Source organism: Plectropomus leopardus, chromosome 14 (assembly GCF_008729295.1).
Source record: "Plectropomus leopardus isolate mb chromosome 14, YSFRI_Pleo_2.0, whole genome shotgun sequence".
NCBI classification, from domain to species: domain Eukaryota; kingdom Metazoa; phylum Chordata; class Actinopteri; order Perciformes; family Serranidae; genus Plectropomus; species Plectropomus leopardus.
In genome coordinates this window covers 4,814,235-4,835,179 of record NC_056476.1, presented here as the reverse complement: position 1 = coordinate 4,835,179, position 20,945 = coordinate 4,814,235, and the positions used below count along the sequence as shown (strand labels likewise).

The 20,945-nt window shown below is 38.4% G+C and overlaps 1 protein-coding gene across 1 annotated transcript in view; it reads left to right on the top strand.

Annotated features, from left to right (window-relative positions):
- Positions 1-20,499, top strand: part of sgpp1b (sphingosine-1-phosphate phosphatase 1b) — a 30,046-nt gene extending 9,547 nt beyond the window's left edge. Inside the window, exons 2-3 of the mRNA XM_042501053.1 lie at positions 6,578-6,667; positions 16,050-20,499. Of these exons, the coding sequence (XP_042356987.1) occupies positions 6,578-6,667; positions 16,050-16,601 (642 nt within the window). The 3' untranslated portion in view covers positions 16,602-20,499. The remainder of the gene's footprint in view (positions 1-6,577; positions 6,668-16,049) is intronic.
- The last annotated feature ends 446 nt before the right edge of the window (positions 20,500-20,945 follow it).

The following is a 20,945-nucleotide window of genomic DNA, read 5'->3' as shown; positions in this document are numbered from 1 at the left end:
GCTTGACTGAAAAATCAGAGCAGAGAGATAAGGCAGCACTACATAGTTTAAGCGCATTGAGTGATATCAATTCTCATTTCCAGCAGATTCAGAGCAGAAAACATTTTGGTAAACAGGCTTTGTGTGAGACTTCCTCTCCCTTGAGCAGGAACACTAGGTGGGAACTGTACAGCGTTTTCCTGCAAGCATGAATTACTTAAACAGTGTAGCGTTTCCCAGCTCCAACACAGAGTTTTACATTGTGTTTTTCAATCAGATTGCAGGTGATATCAATCCAAAATCTCTTCTGTTGAATTCAAAAGAAGGAAAATAATGTTTGTTATGCCTCCGCGCCAGCAATCGCTGTAGCCGGAGGCATTATGTTTTCCAGTTGTTCGTACATACGTCTCGTTCTTGTGAACGCGATATGTCAACAACACCTTGAGGGATTATCTTAAAATTTGGCACAAATATCCCCTTGTACTCAACAATGAACTGATTAGATTTGGTGGTCATAGGTTAAAGGTCATGGTCACAGTGACTTTGTCTGTCTCATTCACGTGAAGGCGATATCTCGCAAATGCTTTGAGGGAATTTCCTAAAATTTGGCACAAACTTCACTCAACGATAAACTGATTACATTTTGATGTTTTGGCCCTAACTCAAGAATTCTTATGCTAATTGTGATAAAACCTAACACAGATGTTTAACAGAATGAAATGATAAAGTCATGACATTTGATATCAAAGAGGTCAAAGGTAAACTTCACTTTGACGTCATAATATTCTTCATAAAACACTTTTTTAGCCATTACTAACGTCATATCTCAGGAACAGAAAGAGAGAGATTTGGTCATATACTGAATTAGTGACAGTAATTTTGGCACTGTGCTGATTGTATAGATCTTCTGTGCTGCTGAGGGACGATGTGTGTGAAGCATCCGTGTTTTCACAGACATTGATGTAAACTTTAAGAGAAGCTTACTGGTGCACAGAGGCATACTGCCACAGGGTGATTATAAGAGCTGTAATAAGGGTTATTCAGTTTTATATGACACTTTTCTCTTGTTGACATTTGCAGCTGCAAGTGTGTGAAGCTGGAGTTTCTAGTTACCAAATTAGACATATCGTAATAAGTAATTAGGTCTGGTCTTTCTCTGCTGTGTTATGCACTGCCAGTTCAAGAAGGATATTCACCACTGTGGTTGGTTCGTAGCCTCAAACACAACTTAACATCTTGGCAGTGTTGAAAGTCAAACACAGCACACCCTGAGATCTGTGTGGTTTGGGTGTGTGTGTGTGTGTCTGTATGTATGTATGTTCAGTCGTATGTCACGTGAGGGTGCACAGAGCAAACCCTGCACTGAGGCTAACAGTCAATAAGCAGTGTGCTGAGAACCACAAGCCACACAAAAAAAACACCACGTCCATAAAACGTTGCACGAAGCGACCGCTGCAGCACCGCCACGGTCATAGGCGCAAGGCCAAAGCGAGCATGCAAACATGGCCGTGAGACCCGCTGCTCTGTTTGCTCATGGACAGAGGACGCTGTTTGGACAGCATTATCACAGATTGCGTCTTTGACCCCCCCCCCCCCTTCACCTCACACTCAATGCTTTCCCCAAACACAGCGTTGATCTGAAGCTCGTCAAGCGTCTGACGCAACTTCACAGCTAATCCGCACACATAAAGACGTCTTTTTCTCAACCAAAACCTCCCTCTGCCCTGACCTCATTCTGTAAAGAGATTTCAGTCTATAATTGACACTTTGGAGTGAAGCTTTGTGGTTAGAGAGACACCTGTAGGAGAGTCTCACAGGAGCTGTCTGACTGAAATGTCTGTCACATATTTCATGCAGCAGCTTGTGTTGTCAAGGTTAGTGACTTACACAGGTAAATGTAAATGGCTAAAATGTAAATGCTAGATTATTGTGGAGAATATGAGTAATGGCATCTGTAATTATAATATTCAAACTGCTGCTATAATTTGTTGATATGGATTCAAATCGAAAAATGGGAAACAGAAGTCTAAACCACACAGCATCTCTGAGCTAAACAGTAATATCATTGTCACTAGGCAGGTTTCCATTACAGATTAGCGTAATTTGCGGGTTAATGGAAACCCAACTATTGTAAGCATGTTTGCATGTGCTACCATGTTCATCATCTTCATTTTAAATACTGCTAAGCTCTTTTCAATTTTAAAACAGATATATTTTACATGTTTTTATTCAGTTTTTTTTTATTTTATAGTTATGGTTCTTGACTTTCGTGGTCTCTTTTCCCATTTTCTCCTGCTATGTTTATTTTGACTGTCCTGCAACAAAATACCAAGGCAAATTCCTGATGTGAAAACCTGCTTATCAGTAAATGGGTTTCTGTATTTCTTTAATTAGCATGAAGCACAAAGTGCAGCTGTGGAACGTGGATGTATGCACCTGGAAATTTGTGGCAATCCATCTAATGGTTGTTGAGATATTTCTGTCTGATGGATTGTGGTAGACCTTTGCCTGAAATGGGTCAAAAGCTAAAAAAAAATATTTGTGACCTCTTAGAAGTTTGGATAACTTTTTGAACTGCACAGAAAATGTGGATAAATAATATACCAGTAAAATATGTGATAAGTTTTATTTACTTTTCCATGAAGCACAAGCTGTGACGTCAGCACAGCCTTTGGATAAATGCAGGTCAATCTGAGCGTGGTTATTTGTGTACTTCACCAACAACTTATTTGGCAGATAAGCAGCCATTATTCGCAACAAAGCTTATCCGTGTGTTACAGAAATATGTTTGTCCAGTGAAACACTGAGAGGCTGGAATTATGCAGCCACAGCTGGCAGTAAAAAAGCTTTTTATCCATCAGGCTAATGCAGGTTGTAAAATGGCCCGTATACGTCATTGTCACAGCCGCATGTTTTAACTCTTGTCACCTTGAATCACAGACTGCAGGAAGATGTCAGAAATTGCAGCAACACTTCAGTATAGCAGATAACGCATAGAAGTCCATAGTCCAGGCTTACACACTCTCTGCAGGACAGCAGGGTTCATTAAGTGCGAACAGGGAGGTTGAAAGTGATATGTTTTTCTCATATGATGCCTGCAGTGTAGCCGAGATAATAGCTTCTTTGTGTTTCTTGGTACAGTTCATAAGGTATGAATTCAGTTCACAAATCACTGTTGGTGCCATAAAAAAATTACTAAGAAGACAAAGAAAATTAAGAAAGGATGATTCAATATAAGGAGCATTTTACACTGCAGCGGCTCTTGCAGGAAACATGCAGTTGGGCTTTTAATTCACACAACAACGGTGTTTTTTGGGGCTGGAAAATGTAACTTTTGAAGTCAGGCTCCAAAGTGTAATTTTTTTAAAACGCCACTGCGTCTGTCGCCGTGTAAACTGGCAGATCCTGTAAGAACGGTGAGGTCACGGCTGCACTTTGCGCATGCGCATTATGTTTCAAACAAATAGCCATATGTGAGAAAGAGGACAACAATAACAACAATGATGAAGTACCGAGCTGTGTTTGTGCTGCTGACTCTACTGAGTTTATTAGCGTTGTCAGTTCCTGTGCGTACGTTCACCATTGTCTTCTTGTTTGTTTGTACTCACGCTCAGTAGAAGAATAACTTTATGAGCAGGGGTTCTTCTATGGTGTGTCATTGCAAAGTTACATCTTCAGCTACTGGCCTGGCATGCATACTAAGTGTTTTTGGTTGTTTTTGCGGATCTGTATACATAAGGATTGTTTTCAAAGTTATCATGAACGCTGATTTTTTTTTTTCGAAGGAAAAACTTTATGTTTTACGAGGGCCGTTCGCGTCTAAACATGGCAATACATCATCATTATCTTTTATCTACATTATTGATAATTTAAGATTGTCACACAGTGAGATCTGAAACATTTCAGTCAAAGTTATTATGATAATTATTATTTTTCTATATGGTTAAAATATTAAACAGCTCAATATTTCATTACATTTTTATTTGTTTCACTCATATCAATACACAACAACCAGATTCACAATCAAAACAACTCTAATACATATTACGTGAAAGTAACAGAGAGAGGAAAAAAATCTTATTGGGCTGGCTCCTTTTTCAGAACATAAACATTTGCAGTTATAATACCAATGTAAAGTATTTTAAGGAAAAAAAAGAAGAACCAAGAGCCAGATAGAGATAATGGTTTGATAAATATTCGCTCCTCTTGTTACACTACAAAATTTGTTTGTGTAAGACAGCGACGCAGATGTTCATGTGACAGGGTCTGAAATCTGAACCTCATGTGCAACTACCAACTTTTAGAAGGAAGTAGCCTTATCCGCGTTACATTAACATCCAACTGCATTACACAGCTCTGATGCAACGTTTCCCCCTGAAGGCTGGAGGTGTGGGAGTCAGTGATGGTTTGGGATTAGTTGTGTAATTCTGGTCAGTGAGAGGAAATCTGAGCTGTCTCAGCAACAATGACGAGAACAAAAGGCTTTTAACAAGTGTGCAAACCTCAGCAGCTTTCATCTGTCGTCTCTCTCTCTCCCGGCTCAGCTGTCACTCATTTTCTTTTTTTCTTTATGGCTGCGTTCACACTGCAGACCTGCACGCTGCCACTTTGTTTTAGAGCTGTAAGAATTAGTTATTAAAGCAATTAGTCAAGTGACAGAAAATTAATATAATCAGGCAGCTTTTTTGATCATGTGATTAACATTTCAATGATTTTTCAAACTAAAATGTCAAATGCATCTTTAATTCAGCCTCAATTATTGTGAGTGATAGTGAGTGAGACATAAAGTCAAAACATCAAAGATGTCACTTTCATCCTCAGGGTATTTTTACCTAGTTTCCCTATTCTCTGACATTTTACTAACAAAATCATGAATTAATAATTGAAAAAATGTCATACTGATCTGTGATGAAAACAGTTATTAGGCCTTTGCACTCAAAGTTTGTATTTTTTGTAAGCATTTTTTAAAACTTTTCAGTGGTTTCTTCTCTTTATATAGCTATTATTTACTCAGTGTCTCTTTCAAACTCTGTTCAGATGTATTTGGATCTGTGTTTTAGCGCCGCTTAGGAGAATACAGACTTTAATTAGTTATGGTACGTCATTGCATATGTTTTGTTAAGTAGCTGAATTTATCATGTTCACCCGGATGTTGTATCCCCAGTAATGCTGATCGGAGCTGGAGGTGATAAAAACCTGTGTCTACTGCAAAGTCATTTGACCCAGGTGTTATTGCCGGTCAAGTATATGTGTGCATGAAGGTGTGCGTTTGTTGGCTAAAAGGGGATGGGGCAATGGAGGGGGATGCATGGGCATATGTGGTCACAGCTGTTGCTACTTCGGACTTGTTTTATTTATTTATTTATTCAGTTTGTTTGTTCCCTCTGGTTTTATTTATTCGTCATGCTCAGACAAGCTGCAGAGCACTGAATTATGTAAAATGTACTTTTAAGTTGAGCGTTCAGTTACACAGCACATGTAGGTCTTGTGGATCTGGATCTGATTTAAGCCATATATTCATGTGACCCAGATCCAAACAGAGGAACTGGGATTCAGTGCAGCTTTTTGCAGTTTGCACTGATTTGAATACAGATGTAAGCTGAGGCACATGAGGGGAAACAATCTGACTTTGGACACTGTTAGCTGCAGTGTGAACCCAGCCTCTGTTTCCCCCTCCCACTGCAGGACGACAAGTACATCTGATAACAAAACAGCAGAATTGCTGAAATATATTTATGAGGTCCTTTGAATCCTGTGCACATTATATCCACTTCATCACAGCAATATGTTATCGAGGCCTGTTAGAAACTGTACACTCAACAAAGACTCCAGCACTCGCTATCATTTTATTATCAGTCTAATCACCAGATCAGAACAATAAACGGGCAGGGATATGATAGAGTAGCTTTGATGCAAGGACTCATCGACAAATATATGTATGTGTTACATAATGTGAAGTGTGCAGTCACATAGTCCAGATCAAAGGCAAAGCAGATTACACTTTATATGCATATAAATGTACACATTTATATGCATATTAGGTAGGTCAGGTCATATATCTATTATGACCTGACCTACCGATTCAGATTTTCATTCTCACTTTGAACTATGATTTACAGCACAAAAAAACACTTTTGTAACTTTTCTTAAATAGAAAATTCAAATGTATGTTTATAATAAAACATCAACTATTTAATAACTTTTACATTTTCTCTAAACTGGCACCAGATTGCAGGACTTACTCTCACTTAAACTAAAAAGTTCTATTCATGTGTTTGTAAATATTGTACATTTCTAAATGATTTGAAGTTATTTCAGTTATTTCAAAAACATAAAACAGAGTAAGTAACCTGTCTAATCCAGTCAATTCATTGTCCTCTAAAATGTCTAAATGTCTAAACACCACATTGGGCTTTAATAACTGTCTTTTCCATAACTGAATAACTAACATGTTATGAATGTATTAGTTTATTACAAAGGTTATTCATCAAAGTCATTTTGTTTGAAATGCTGCAAATTAAAAACCTGTCAGATTAATTTAATCTGTGTTATCTGTGTAAAGTGGTGTGTTTATACGTGTCTCCTCTCACCTCCACAGTACTCGTTCACACTTGGCTTCAGCTTGGCTCTCTGCTGGTGTCTGCTGGTCTGTGTCAGCCGAATCTACATGGGAATGCACTCAGTCCTGGTATGTACACACACACACACACACACACACACACACACACACATACATACACACGTACACATACATATGGTGTCAGGCTTGCCACCTGCAGTGCCAGTTTGTCGTCATTCTGTCCGTTTGAAGACGATAGCTGACACGTGGGAAACTGTATCCGACCAGCGGTCACTTCAGCTCCAGAACCGAGCTAGCTTCAGGCTCTGGTGTCAGCAACACAATCACCTGTGTAACTGTAGAAGTACAACACACAGAAAAGCCACACATATTTACAACACACATCTGCAAAATCCAGAAATGATTAGAAAAATAATTTAGTAATTTCACAGGTTAATGTGACAGTTGCAGGATTTAACTGTAATAATAATAAACGACACACAAATATGCATTTTTCTTTTCAGATCGTCATAGATTTGCATGCTAGTGTTCTCCTTTTTTATTTATTAGCTTTGCTGACTGATCAGTCAATATTGCACGTAATAGGTCAAGCTGATACTGTGACTGAATGAATTTGCACTCTGTTCCAGCCTTCGTGTTTATTGTGATATTGGAGCACTGAAGTTCCCTTTAGATCAGTTCATGTTTCTAAATGACCTCATCCCAACATCCACTTACTGGCTTTTTCAGCTCTCAGTCAGCAATTGAGCCGTCGGCTGATGACGACTGTAAGCTGCAGTTAAAGGCTAACATATTATAAATTCACTTTAAAGTTCCCTTCAAGATATTTCATAAACAAAAATACTCTGACTAGTAATTAGTGTCTGATATGGTTTTCCCATAAAAAAAGTGGAATTATTTAACCCTTTGAAACCTGGATCGACATCACATGCTCGTTCAGACACCTTCACAGTTACTTAAACTTTCTGAATCTGAGCTAACTGGTTTGCTTTCTTTTGAAAACATGGACAAAAAACAATGAGCAAGTTTACCTTTGACAATGAGCAACTGTTCTGCAAATTGTAAGAAATTAGTAGCTTTGGAAAGTAATTTTTTAGAAAGATAGGGAGAAATGTCCAAAAAACTATATTTTATTATTATTGAAGGAATGTGGCTGTGAGGATGAACCTCTGTACACCACTGTGTTTCTGTACACTATGTTCCCGAAAAAGACTGAATAGTTCAATTTTTGCTGTCTGAGTGCATTCATTTCTTCAGCATGAGCTCTTTCGACCTCTCACTTGTCCTTGATTTGGGGTTTTGAGCCGAGCCTGCACCTGTACTTCCTTTTGCCACACAGCTAATCTGAAGCATGCATCATGTCCTCAACATGCTCTGGCCTGTTTCAGGCTCGGTGCAGATGTCAGTGGTTAAGACAATAGACGCCTCTCAATTCTTACTTGGAAACTATTGAAGCGTATTCATGCCTGCAAAAACTTGCTCTTTCATCTTTTATCTGCTGCTCTCATGTTAGCTGACAGCATTGGTTTGACTACATGAACTCACTGCTGTACAGTACAGGTAGAGTCATGAAAAACATAATGTGACAATACTGAGTAGGTGTGTTAGCTCCTGGTGCCCTGCAGCGTTACAGTCCTCTACAGTTCTCAAAGGCTTAGTTGCAACCCACACATGGATTATGAGAGACTCTGGATTGCCAACAGGTCACCAGTAAAAAAGGAACAAATGGAGCTAAAATATCTGTAATATAACTCAAATGATGCGAGAAGCAGATGAGCCCCGGGTACTTTCACATTATCTAAACTGGCCCCCGTCAAAAAGTTTGGACACCCCTGAAATAAACCATTTAGAAAACAGGCCTGTAGTCCCAGTGAGAATCAAACTCCGGATCCTGACAGTGTTAGTGCCTCACACAGGTAGTCAAGCATACAGCAAAGTGTTTCCGTTCCTTTTTAGCTTTGAGTATGGCTCTGACTGATTATAAATTGTAAATATTATGCAGTCATTAAATGAAAAGTAAGCAGATCAAAATATCTGATTCATAAAAATACTAATCTAATACAATTTTCCACCTAATTCCACATGTAGCTCCTCCTCGGACCTCTTGGATCTGGGTGAATTCAGACAGATTATTTTGGCTCATATGTTATTTTTGGGACATTAATCTTCTGGCAGATAACGGTCACCACAGATGTGTGTGTGGGTTCCTCTGTCCACGCGCCGGTCACATTAAGCCTCATATGGGGTAATGTCACTCACTGGGAAATGATGTCAGCGCACTGGTGGGGTTGGGCTGTCTGTCGCTGTTGCAACAGTTTCCGTGGTCACAGCTGTGTAAGAGGGACTGATGGATGGTGATGTGCGTCCAGCAGACGTTACGGTACGCTGGCCGTCCTCCCAGACAAACTTTTAGAATGTTATTCCACATCACAGACTTTCTTTAAGGGCTTTTGTGGCTGCCCACAGGTGGTGTCGCAGCTCAGACCTCCACCTCAGGAACCACATGCACATCTGCTGGCTCGCAGCGCTTTATATACCACAACTCTGCTCCATCTGTGACCATCCCGACAGAAAAAAACAGTCTCCTCAGATAAACCTGACCTAGAAAAAGTACTTAACATGATTATTTCATTTTCAGTAGTTGATTAGATTTACAATTCAGAGAGAGAAAATTATAGGACACAGGCCTGAGTCATCCTGCAACGTGAGACACGCCTCATTTGTCCCAGCGTCTAAAAAACTTTCAGGAGAATCCCAGAACTAACACTTACACAACTGATGTTGAAAATCAGACATTAAAAAGCCCCAGGGCTTTACTGTGACTACTGTGTTTACACTGTGAGACAGCACTGAAGTCCTCATAATCCAAATGAATAACATTCAAGAGTAAAATGATTTTTCCATAACGAGTCGACTGTAAAAGTTCTGCAAAGTAGTTTACGTTCATATTCATATAATCAAAAGCAAAACACACCCAAAATAGCTTCCTTGGCTCCATGCTGCTTTAAGATCGATTACTCGTTTGGGATGAAGCATGATAACTAATCTATGATTGATTAATCGGTCGTGCAGAATTTAATTGAACATGTGAAATTTAATCAAGGCTATTGAATGCTGTCAAATTATATTCAGTTTGTTGCTGTGAGCTTTGATTGAGGAAAACCCACATTTAGTATTGCGTGAAATAAGCAGAGATATTATGTTTTTTTAAATAATTAATGAATTGATCGTTAATTTGACCAATCAATTAAGGAAAGTGCTTTCAATTTGCAACCCTAGTTTGTAATTTTGTAGAAAAAACTCAAAATTCTTTGATTTCAGCTTCTCAAACATCAATATTTCCTGGTTTTTTTCCTCCTCCACAAAGTATTACTGAATGTCTTTGGGTTGTGGACAAAACAAGTCATTACAGAACGTCATCTTTGGCTTTTGTAAACACTGATCAACATTTTCCTACATTTTATTGACACAAAAACTAATCAATAAATTGATAAAATAATCAGCAGATTAAGTGGCGATGAAAACAATTATTAATTGAAGCCCTAATCTGGATACAAGTCAGCTTAATCTGTTAATCTGACTGTAACAAACTACTGTGTTTCTAAAGGGAAGTTCACATATATTTAAGTACATCAAGTACGATTTGTTGCTAATACTTCTGTAGTTTTACTTTAGTGAAGTTTTCAGTGCTGAACCTTTACTTGTAGTGAAATATTTTTACTTCTTCCACCACTGCTGTTTAGTCTGCAGAAGGGTTTTTGTAAGCATTCTGCATCAGAGGATGTAACGGTGTCCAGTCACTAAAAATATCAATCTCAAGTGCTTTGTTTGTCTGTTTACTAACACCGAAAAACCATTTAACCACCTGTTTCCTTCCTACAAAGTACTATTAATATTTTGTCTACTGCTAAAGTCTGTACTGCACATGTCCATCTCCTCTTCCTCTTCCTTCTCTCTCTCCTGTCACCACAAGCATGAATCTGACCACCGCAACACTCATTAGTCTGCAGCCTAAAAATTCCTGCTGCTCTTCTTTGTGTTCATTCTTCCCTCACGCTTGATGTCATCATGATGTAAATAATGTCTGTAACCATAGCAACTGTTAGATTTCATCTCCAACTTCTGCTTTAAATTTACTTTCCACCAGTACCTAGTAATGACAGTTGATCTCTAAGATTTTAGTAATCCCCCTCAACTCTGATCTTCCCTAAAATTTCCCCTCAAGTAAGCTGAAAGACGCCATATTTTTCCAAACTGTATTACAATGGCACAAACATATATAATCTGTTCCTGCTTTGCCCAATACTTCCATCAAACTACTTAAAACAACTTTTCAAACCAAAGAAGCTATTTATTATCCCAGCATCATTTCATCAACTCAGAAAAATCCCTAATTCAGACATATTTGTTTCTTTGGAAAATTCGGGATCTCTGCTAGACTTCACAGTAAACTCCAGTGGGATGGAACCGTCGGTTTTAGCTGGTGGGCTTTAACTTTGAATCATGTTTAGTCTGCCAGGCATACAAAATATTATTGTAAAGAAAATATTTTATTTACGAGGACCACAGCATCAGTGCAGCCATGATCCAATTTTTCAAGTATCCATACATGAATGCATGGAGTGTCATTGTGACATGATTTATGTAAATGCTGTTGTTATTTTTTGTCTTACTGTTCTCTTTCTTTCAGAATAATATCAATATAATATTTTTTCTCACGCAATTAAATGTATGCCAAATTATCTATCTAAAATCTATGATTTTTAAGCAGATTTATGGATAATTGTTTGTGAGGTAATGATACTTGAGGTTTGAGTAATTTAGTTTGCTACTTGTTAACAATTTTCCAAAAGTAAAACAAAAAAAAAATAGAACACTTTTTCCTTACATTCTCGTGGGTAACTTTTTTAAAGTTTAAGTTGTACAAAACAAATACCAAAAACACGTAGTAAGAAAAACCCATAATTAAAAACAGAAAGAAAAAATAGTAATGGTACCCTAGTTTTATATTTGTTTAAAACCATGTTTTTAATATTATGGGAAAATGTAAGTCACACTGAATCTAAAAATATGTGTAATGCCAGTGTGTTCAGATTTGAGAGAGTTATGACTACAACAGGAAGGTGTGTCATTTTTTGCAGCAAACTGCAACAAGTTAGGATCATAAATCACCACAGACGGCAGCTTAACGTTTTTCTTTAACTGCTGCATGAACTATATTTGTGTTAACATTGATTTCACAACATTTGTGTCAAAAACTCAGAACTGAAGTAATTTGAGATTGATCGAATCATGTAGGTCAACGTGCACAGAGCTCATTTGCAGACTGTTGTGTTTCGGGGAGTGGAGCTCGAACACACGGCGAGCCATTAGCGGTCCGGTCTGCCAGGCCTGACAGGCACTTAATGTGCTCTGGAAATCATCACGCCCAATGAAACGACTTCCTCTGCTTTTGTTCTGCAGGAAGAGCTCGGAGTCAAAAAGCTGTTCAGCTACTGATAATGACATCTACAGATCTTTTTAACAGACGGCTCACCGAAATTTCACTCAAGTTTTTGTGTTTTTTATTGATTTAAAGGCTTAATTTGTGCTCAGTCTATATCAAAATATTTTAACCCGTAGTTCTTCTGTTTATTTCATCAACTCGACTCTCAATTACCTTCCAACTGTTGTTGGGTTTTTTGACGCTACATTGTAAAACTTTGAAAAATATTGGTAAATTCTTTTTGGTAAATAATTTAATAAATTCCTCTTCTTAAACTCATCATGATCTAAATCCAAGTGGAATCTCACATCCAGTGAAAAACACAAGGTTGCCAAGAAAACCATCTAGAAATGCCAGATATCTCCCACAAAATGTCACGAAGCACCACAGCGCAGCGGACATTCGGAGACACTGGCGGAGAATGAGAGTGGAGTGGAGAGAGCGGACACTAGCGGAGACACCAGCAGTTAATGAGAGCGGAGTGGACACCGGCAGAGAATGAGAGCGGAGCAGATATTTGGAGACGCCATCGGCGAATGAGAGCGGCGGACATTCGGAGACACCAGCGGAGACAACGGCGGAGAATGAGAGCGGAACCGACATTCAGAGACACCGGTGGAGAATGAAAGCGGACACCAGCAGAGATACTGGCGGATAATGAGAGTGGAGGATAACGGTGGAGACACTGACTGAGAATGAGAGTGGAACCGACATTCAGAGACACCGGGGAACGATAAATGGAGTTAATAACCGATGTATTAACCATTACCATAAATGAATCATTAGTTGCAGCTGTAATGAAAAAAGTTGACTTGAGGTGACTACATGTTTATGTCTTGAGGGTTATCATTGCTGTCCACATGTTGCACAAATTGAACTTATATAAGCATTTAATGAATGCTGATTGCAGGAGCCATTACGTCATTAAAGCAGGCAGGAATAATGTATAGGGTTATTTCTGTTTCCACTGAAGTTACCCATGAAAACAATATATACATATATATTTATTTATATATATATATATATATATATATATATATATATATATATATATATATTTTTACTGTAAAGCACTTGAGATAAAAGCTTTCACTGAATAACACAGATCTTTCTGTGTGTGCCAGCCGTCCATCTTCTTTGTGGACATTTTTAAATCAGTCAGATCATATTGTTTCAGAGCTCCCTCTAGTTGTGTCAGTGGAGGGGAAAATTACAAACAGCTGAAAGCGTTTGCTCACTGTTATTAACCCTTTGAAACCTGAGCAATGTCATTTTTTTTTCTCAAACATGGAGAAAAAAGGCAATGACCAGGATGGCAAGAGATTCTAGCAAAAGAGAGAAATTAGTGAGAAATAAGTGGAAGGGGACAAGAAAATAACACGAAAATGAGTATTTATAAGTATTTATAAAGGGGGAAGGTTTATAAGAAATTATCTAAAAAAGAGTTATTTAAATTAAAGATTTAAGATAATGGTACAGAACAAAAAAAGTATGATTTAATATATATATATATATATATATATATATATATATATTTATATATATATCAATCACTTTTTAGGTCTCTTTTTTTAAAAAAAAAAAAAAAAAGGTTTTTGTACTTTTCTTTTCTTTTTTTTTTTTTTTTTTTTTTAACTTATTTTAATGTAAATTTCCCTAAGTCTTTAAAACAATTTCACACTAATAATTGGGCAACGTCTTGTTCAATTTCTTATTGCTTTTGCCCTGTGATTTTAATAGAAATCAAACCAATTTGCTCAGGTTTCAAAGGGTTAAGAGAGAGAGCTGATAAAAGTTTGCTGCAGCAGCAGTGAGGTGATAAATCACAGTAATCCTCTGAGGGGTTTCCTGTTGGTTATCTCGCTGCAGCTGAGTCAATTTTAAATGGCCTGACAGTAAAATGTGTCCTTGTACTGCCAGTCAGTCCGCAGGGACACGAGTTCCTGCTGAGCGGAGTGCCAACGTGTGACGGCAGTGTGATGAGCGACTGTGAGATCTGGGCTTATGTGTACCACAGCCTGTATTTTAGCAGCCAAATAGATATTTAAACCGTAACAGGACCTTGGCTTACGTCCAGGTGGGATAACCCGCCAGGCAGCGGCTTTGGCTGGTGGATGGAGACAGGTGTACATTTACAGTAGCCCTCATTGATTTCTCAACCAGGGAAAGTAGACACTGCTGAGGACAAAGTAAATACTGTACACACCTCAGTCAGCCTGATGAGGGACTTTTTATTTACACTCTCCACCCAGTCCTGCTAGAGAAAGTCTTTGCAATACGCACAAAAAAACTTAGTAAAATAAAAATGGCCAAGATTTTCCCTGCAGAAATTCTACCCATGCATATTCTGTAACCAAATTACTTATTTACATAATATTCATGTAGGTAAATACAGAGACAAGCATGCAAAGCAATGAGACACACAGGGATGCACCAATTTCACATTTTACCCTCTGATACCAGGGCTATTCTTTAGTTCCCTGTGATTTCAAATGTATAAAACCTTTTTTATGTGACCTGATTAGAATCATTTTTTGATGTGCCAGGTAACATGAGGCAATGGTTAACACAAAAACACTAACATGAAATACAAAACAATTTTGAAACTAAATCCTGGGAAAGAAGTGCAGAAAGTGAGCAGACAAAAGGAAACTGTTGTCACAACTCTTCCAGATAACAATTATTTTCACTATGGATTTATATTCCAGTTGTTTCTTATGTGAACGAAATGTGTAATTTTTTAAATGTTTTAAAAAATGTCAATCAGTGTCCTGAAGCGTAAGGTGACATCCTCACATGTCATGTTTTGAATGACATAAAAACAGCAGATTCTCACATTAGAGAAGCTTGAAATGAAAAAAAAAAGTGTCTAATTTCTTGCTGGAGAAGTAATGTTGTTTTTACAGTATATGCTGTGGTTGCAAATTTAGAAAAAAATACTTTAGTTATTGCCAACAAGGTATTAAGATATTTCGGCTTGGCAGACTCCACGAGAGGTGTTAGTGCATCGCATGACTCTTCAAAAGTTGAGCAGATTATTGGGTAGTTTTGAATCCACAATTCCTCCGTGAAACTGGACTATCACCTCCCAGAAATCCTTTATACGTGGCCGCTCCTAAGTATAAAAGGCTTTCTAAACCATTTTCATTTGTATTAGTTTGTTTTCGGATTTTAGTTTTCATAGCTAATAACTGTAGGAAGTTAGTTTGTGTAAAAATTGCAGCACTGAAGCATTCAGTTTATTTCAGGTGGTCTCTGAGAGTAATGAAGAAGCTGACCAGCAGCACGAAGTGCAACACAACAGTCTTTACTTCTCTGAATCATCAGTTCAGAAGTAGCTTTTAATAGTTCAGCAGGAGCTCTTTGTCAGCTTTGTGAGAGGTTAAATCCGCACATACGGTCAACGCTGGAGCAGGAAGCCCACTGTCAGTTTGCTGCTCGCGTCAATAAATAAACGACAGTGATGACCTCTGTGTTTGAGTCCAGAGTTCACTGCCACGTTGAGCTCGCTGATCTCCTGCTTCCTCTTTTCAACTTCCTTTATCCATCAGCGGAAATGCACCAATAAATATCAGCTGGGCAAGAGGCCAAGTTTATTATTCAAATGCAAAATCTCAGAAATTTTAGGTTTAATACTTGTGTCTGATTGGCTGTTCCTGCTCAAAGCACTCATGTCGTATATCGTGTTATCGCTTGAGTGTTAAAGGTTATTGCTACAATTACCTCTCAGTATGATGATAAATATGATAAATTTGTCCTGTTATTTACATTTAGCTAGTCTTGTGTAGCAGCAGTGCTGTGTCGGTGCTACAGAAAAAGTGTTGGCGGTGACCTTGCTCTGGTGAAATATTTGGTAGGCGAGCACTGTCATTAAAATGTCCCCAAATCTTCAGCAAAACGTACAGTTTCCAGCATGCAAGCTTCAGCATTACCATGAACACTGTGTGATTCAGTCTGCATGAATCTGTCAGATTTAACAGTCTGTTCCTCTGTGTTTTTCTCCAGGACGTCATTGCCGGCGTCGTCTACAGCTCGCTGATCCTGCTCTTCTTCCTGCCGGTGATGGACCTGATCGACGACTTCAACCTGACCTGCCGCTACGCTCCGCTCATCATCATCTCCCTCCACCTGGGCCTTGGCCTCTTCTCTTTCACCCTGGACACCTGGAGCACCTCGCGGGGCGACACCGCTCAGATCCTGGGCACAGGTGCCGGCATCGCTCTGGCTTCCCACGTCAACCACTACCTGGGCCTGATGCCCGACCCCACGCCGGATCAACTCCCCTTCACCACGCCCGCCCTCAGCGCCAGCCTGTTTGGCGTCGCCGTGCTGCGGCTCGTACTGGGCGTCCTTGTGCTGATGACCACACGGGCGCTGATGAAGACCATCACCATCCCGGCGGTGTGCTGGGTGTTCAGGGTGCCCAGCGCGGACGTGAGGAAGGCCCGGCAGCACATGGAGGTGGAGCTGCCCTACCGCTACATCGTTTACGGGGCGGTGGGCTTCAACGTGGTCTTCCTGGTGCCGCTGCTCTTCAGCTACATTCACCTCTCTTGATTGGATGTTTTCTGGCTTTAAGCAATAAAGTGACCATCTAAATGTTCACCGAATGCTGTTATCAGATCAGAATCCTCATCCAGAGCCCTTTTCTTTACTCCTCTGGCTTCATCTAAGGCAAATTAAAGCCGAAAAGCTGATCTGGATGCTGACATGTTCTCAGTTTTTCAGTGTCTCCGATCGTTGCCTCAGGTTGCCTTCAGGAAAGATGAACCAAGAGCAGCTGGGAAATCTTGTAAATTTGGCCTTGACTGTTATCATTTTTACCTGTGGCGAGTGATATCTCTGTTCTGTAGATTTAGATTTATTTAAAATCAAATCAGAAGGCTCCTCCTGATCTCAGGACACATCGGATCAGAGCCAAACATCCACTCCTCCAACAGCTTCATTCATATTAACGGTGGCCTCTGAAAGACTAAAAACGCCACTGAGCGCTACTGAAATGACCTGTGTCTTAGCATTTACATTTTAATTCATGCTATTATTATTATTATTATTATTATTATTATTATTATTATTATTATTAAGAGTATAGACAAAGAACCACACAAGCAAGTTTTAGGAGTTTTCCTAGAAATTTATAGGCAGGATGTCAGTGTTGTGTGCACTTGAAGGCGAACTTTTTTAGTGGCTGAAAAGCGTCCGTAATTCATTTAAAATGTCCTGGATGAGTACTCGACACCGTGCTTGGTGTAGGGCTGCAACTTACAGTTATTTTCATCCTCGATTTATCTATAAAATGTCAGAAAAAAATGAAAAATGTCTTGTTTAGTTCAACAGACAGTCCAAAACCAAGTACATTTTTGGAAGACTGAATTTTTCCAGCATTTAAAGCATCGTGTCGGTGTTGTATGCACTCGAAGGTGAAGTTACGGCTCCAAATTGAATTCACAAAACACTGGCAGTCTTTTACTGTCTGAGATGTGTTATGTAATTTATTTAAAACCTTGTGGACGAGTACTGAACAAAGTATTTGATGTAGGGCTGCTAAAAAAGATCATTTTCATCTTCGATAAATCTATAAAATGCCATAAAATTGAGAAAATTGTCTTGTTCAGTTCAACCAACAGAAAAACATGTTAGTGTTGTTCGAACTTAAAGGCAAAGTTTTATGACTCCACAATGAATTCTGCTGCTAATCTTTTACTGTCTGAAAAGTGTTTTGCAACTTAAATTTTAGAAAATAATGAAAAATATCTTCTTCAGTCTGTGCACCAGTCCATTTATTTTCAGTTAAAATGATATAAAACAGAGAAAAACAGCAAATCAAACATTTTAGAAGCTGCAACCAGACAATGTTTGGACTTTTCGAGTGAAAAAAGTAAATTAATGAATTGCAATGCAGATACATTTTTGGTTGATTATTGTTTCGACTCAAGTTCAGTGTATAAACTTTGTGTGGTTCTTTGTCAGAAAGCTTCTTAATAATGAATATTTAATCTTCCCCTGCTCTGTCTCGCCTCTCAAAGCAATAAGATTTTTTTACTTCCTTGCTCCTGCGGAGTTTGTCCTGATGGAGAGACGTTTCACCCGCGGAGCGGACGCCCCCCTGTGGTTTCAAGAACTTGATTTTGAGGCGTATTTTCTAAAAGGGCTCCCCCCACTCTGTCTGCTCTGTTTACGGCTTTTGTCTTTATTCGGACAGTTTCTCGTCTGTTCTGAGACTGATCGTTTTCCTGCTGGAGAAAAGCAACGACCGGGCACATACTGTCTGATCCAGAGGGAAAGGAAGGAAGCTTTTAGTATTTTTTTTGATAGGATGACGGGAATCTGTCCACTTGGCTCAGCTTTTTTTATTTTTATTACACTGTAAACTGACTTCCTGTCAGAGATGCTCGTGATGGCATCCACTTCCTGTGCAGAGGAGAGTTTATCTGGAGGGAGGAGGCGGGGGAGATAACGCTGCTCTCAGGAGGGAAGACGCGTGGAGGGTCAACGGGAGGTCATGATGACAAAGGGAGGTCAGTACAGCTCAGGCAAAGAAATTACATTATTTTAAGTTAAGTTTTGTAGCTTTTTCATGGGATAAAACAGACGGATTTTAAAATTAAGTGGGAATATTTCGGGAAAAAAATCAAAAGTTATGAGAAAAAGGTCATCATTTTTAGAATGGGCTTAAAATTTACACCAAAAGTTGTATTTTGAGAAAAAACTATACATTGTAGTAAACAGGTGAAAGCAGCCCGTCAGCTTTTACAGGTCAGTTAATTATATTCTCAAAAATGTTTTACTTTTTCCTCGAAATATTGAGACCTTTCTTTCTCATAGATTTTTGACTTTATTTTATAAATATTACAACTATATTTTATCTCGAAATATATAAACTTCAATCTTGGCATCTTGTTTTGCCCCCAACATTAATAACTTTTTAGTCATAAAACAGTCAAATATTATATCTTACTTTTTCCAGTTCAGCTTCTCAAATACTCTAAATTTTCTAAAACATTTTTATAAAACTTAATCTGGTTCGTTTCCACATCGCAGCAGTGAGAGAAAAATAAGTTTGGCTAAAAGTTCAGCTTGCAGAAACTTGAAACATCATGTTTCTGTTTTGCTGTTGAAAAATAGCAATATTGGACTTTATAGATTTTTATGTCAAATGTATGAATTTTAAATGATCGTAGCTCAGTCAGTGTTTCTGTGTCTGAATCAACGGCCTGCTGAAAAACAAAAGAATCAGACCTGAGCAGAGACAAGGGGCCAGATGTGTTAAGGATGCATATAAATAGTTTTGATAAATAGTTTTTGATAGGAGTTTAGGGTTAGACGTCTGCAGAGCAATTTGAGATTTGACAACCAGGATTTTTAGCAGTTAGACTTAAAAACAGACTCAGCGTCCACATGGACTTTGACTCCAGCTTTCTCTCCTCCTGTCGTCCTCCCACACAGCAGCTGAATAAACCGCTCAGACGCTGAGCAGCGCTTTAACCTTCAGTGTCGCTTCAGCGATCGACGACTGTAAGATCAGACCAGTCTTTCCCCTTGTGCCTGCTTTACATTTTATTCAGATTATATAGATATTACGGCGCTGCTGCTGTTGGAGAAAAAAGTGTAAATTGTATGCTTTTTATTTTGGATCGAAGATTTTTTTTTTTTACTCATGGACACTGATATGTTTTCTCAAAACCTTAAAAAAACATTTAGTCAAGCAGCAATAAACAGAAGACCATTGCCATTTTTAGTTACGTGTGTTACGGCAGCCGAAGCACCACAGTGTCCTTATGAGACGTGCTCATCAGTTAGTAAACCGCTCAGAAAATAGGGCTTACAATTCTGTAAAGAGAAGATAAGTGCTCTTTTTTGTGTTTGTTTAAGAAAGACTGAAAAAAATACAACACAGCGTTCACTTAACAGCTTTTTCCTGGAACTGTAAGGACTGATGAGGACCAAGAGATCTGGCCCAAAGTGAATCCGGACCGATCCTGGATGTTTGAGGTTTAAAGAACTGCGACCAAAATATTCATTTCTCAGCACTCAAACATTTGACAAAAACGATCTCTCCAGAGAGGCGTCTCATGTTTGTTGTGGAGTTTTCAGTCAGATCACACGATCTTCCTCTGCAGATAAATTTGCTCAGTTTTCAGTGATTTTTTATTTTTTTTCCTGATCACTTTTAAGAACCTCTCATCCATGTTAGCTTCTTGATTTTGGAAAAAACAGCTGACAAAGAAGTCTCACCACAAGGTCCGTTGATTCGATCAAAAGCTTCAGGACGCTAAAATCACCATGTGGGTTTATTTTCCTTCAAATCAAGATTGAACTTTAGATATCTAAAATATGCTTTTGGAATTTGTGTTGAATTTTTTTTAACTTATTGGCCAACATATATGTGGATTCAGTATATCTGTGATAAATGAATACTGACTGGTTGAAACCTTGGATAAAGCTAGTGAGTGGACCTGTAGTTGAGAACGTTTTATTTCTTCCTTGTTTAACCCTTGAAAACACGAGAAAATTGGCTCGATTTCTTTCAAAAACATGGAAAGATGGCAACAAGCAGCTTAAGAGGAAATGACCCAAAATATGCAAAAAATAAGTTTTAAGAGAAAGAAAAAAAGAAATTTAGGGAAAAAAGAGAATGTTTTTTAAAAACCTATAAAAATGTGCAAAAATAAAAGGAGAGTTTAAAAAAAAGCCAAGACAATGACCTGAAAAGGTGCTAAAAAAAATAAAAAATCAACAACATAATTTTTCATACATAATTATGATTATGAATATAATTAAATATAGTTGAGCTATTTAGAAATAAAACTTCCTTAATATTCATTTTTTTTGCAATTTGTGGGATATTTCTAACCAAGTTGCTCTTTGCCTTCTTCCCCGTGTTTTGGGAATAAAACAAAC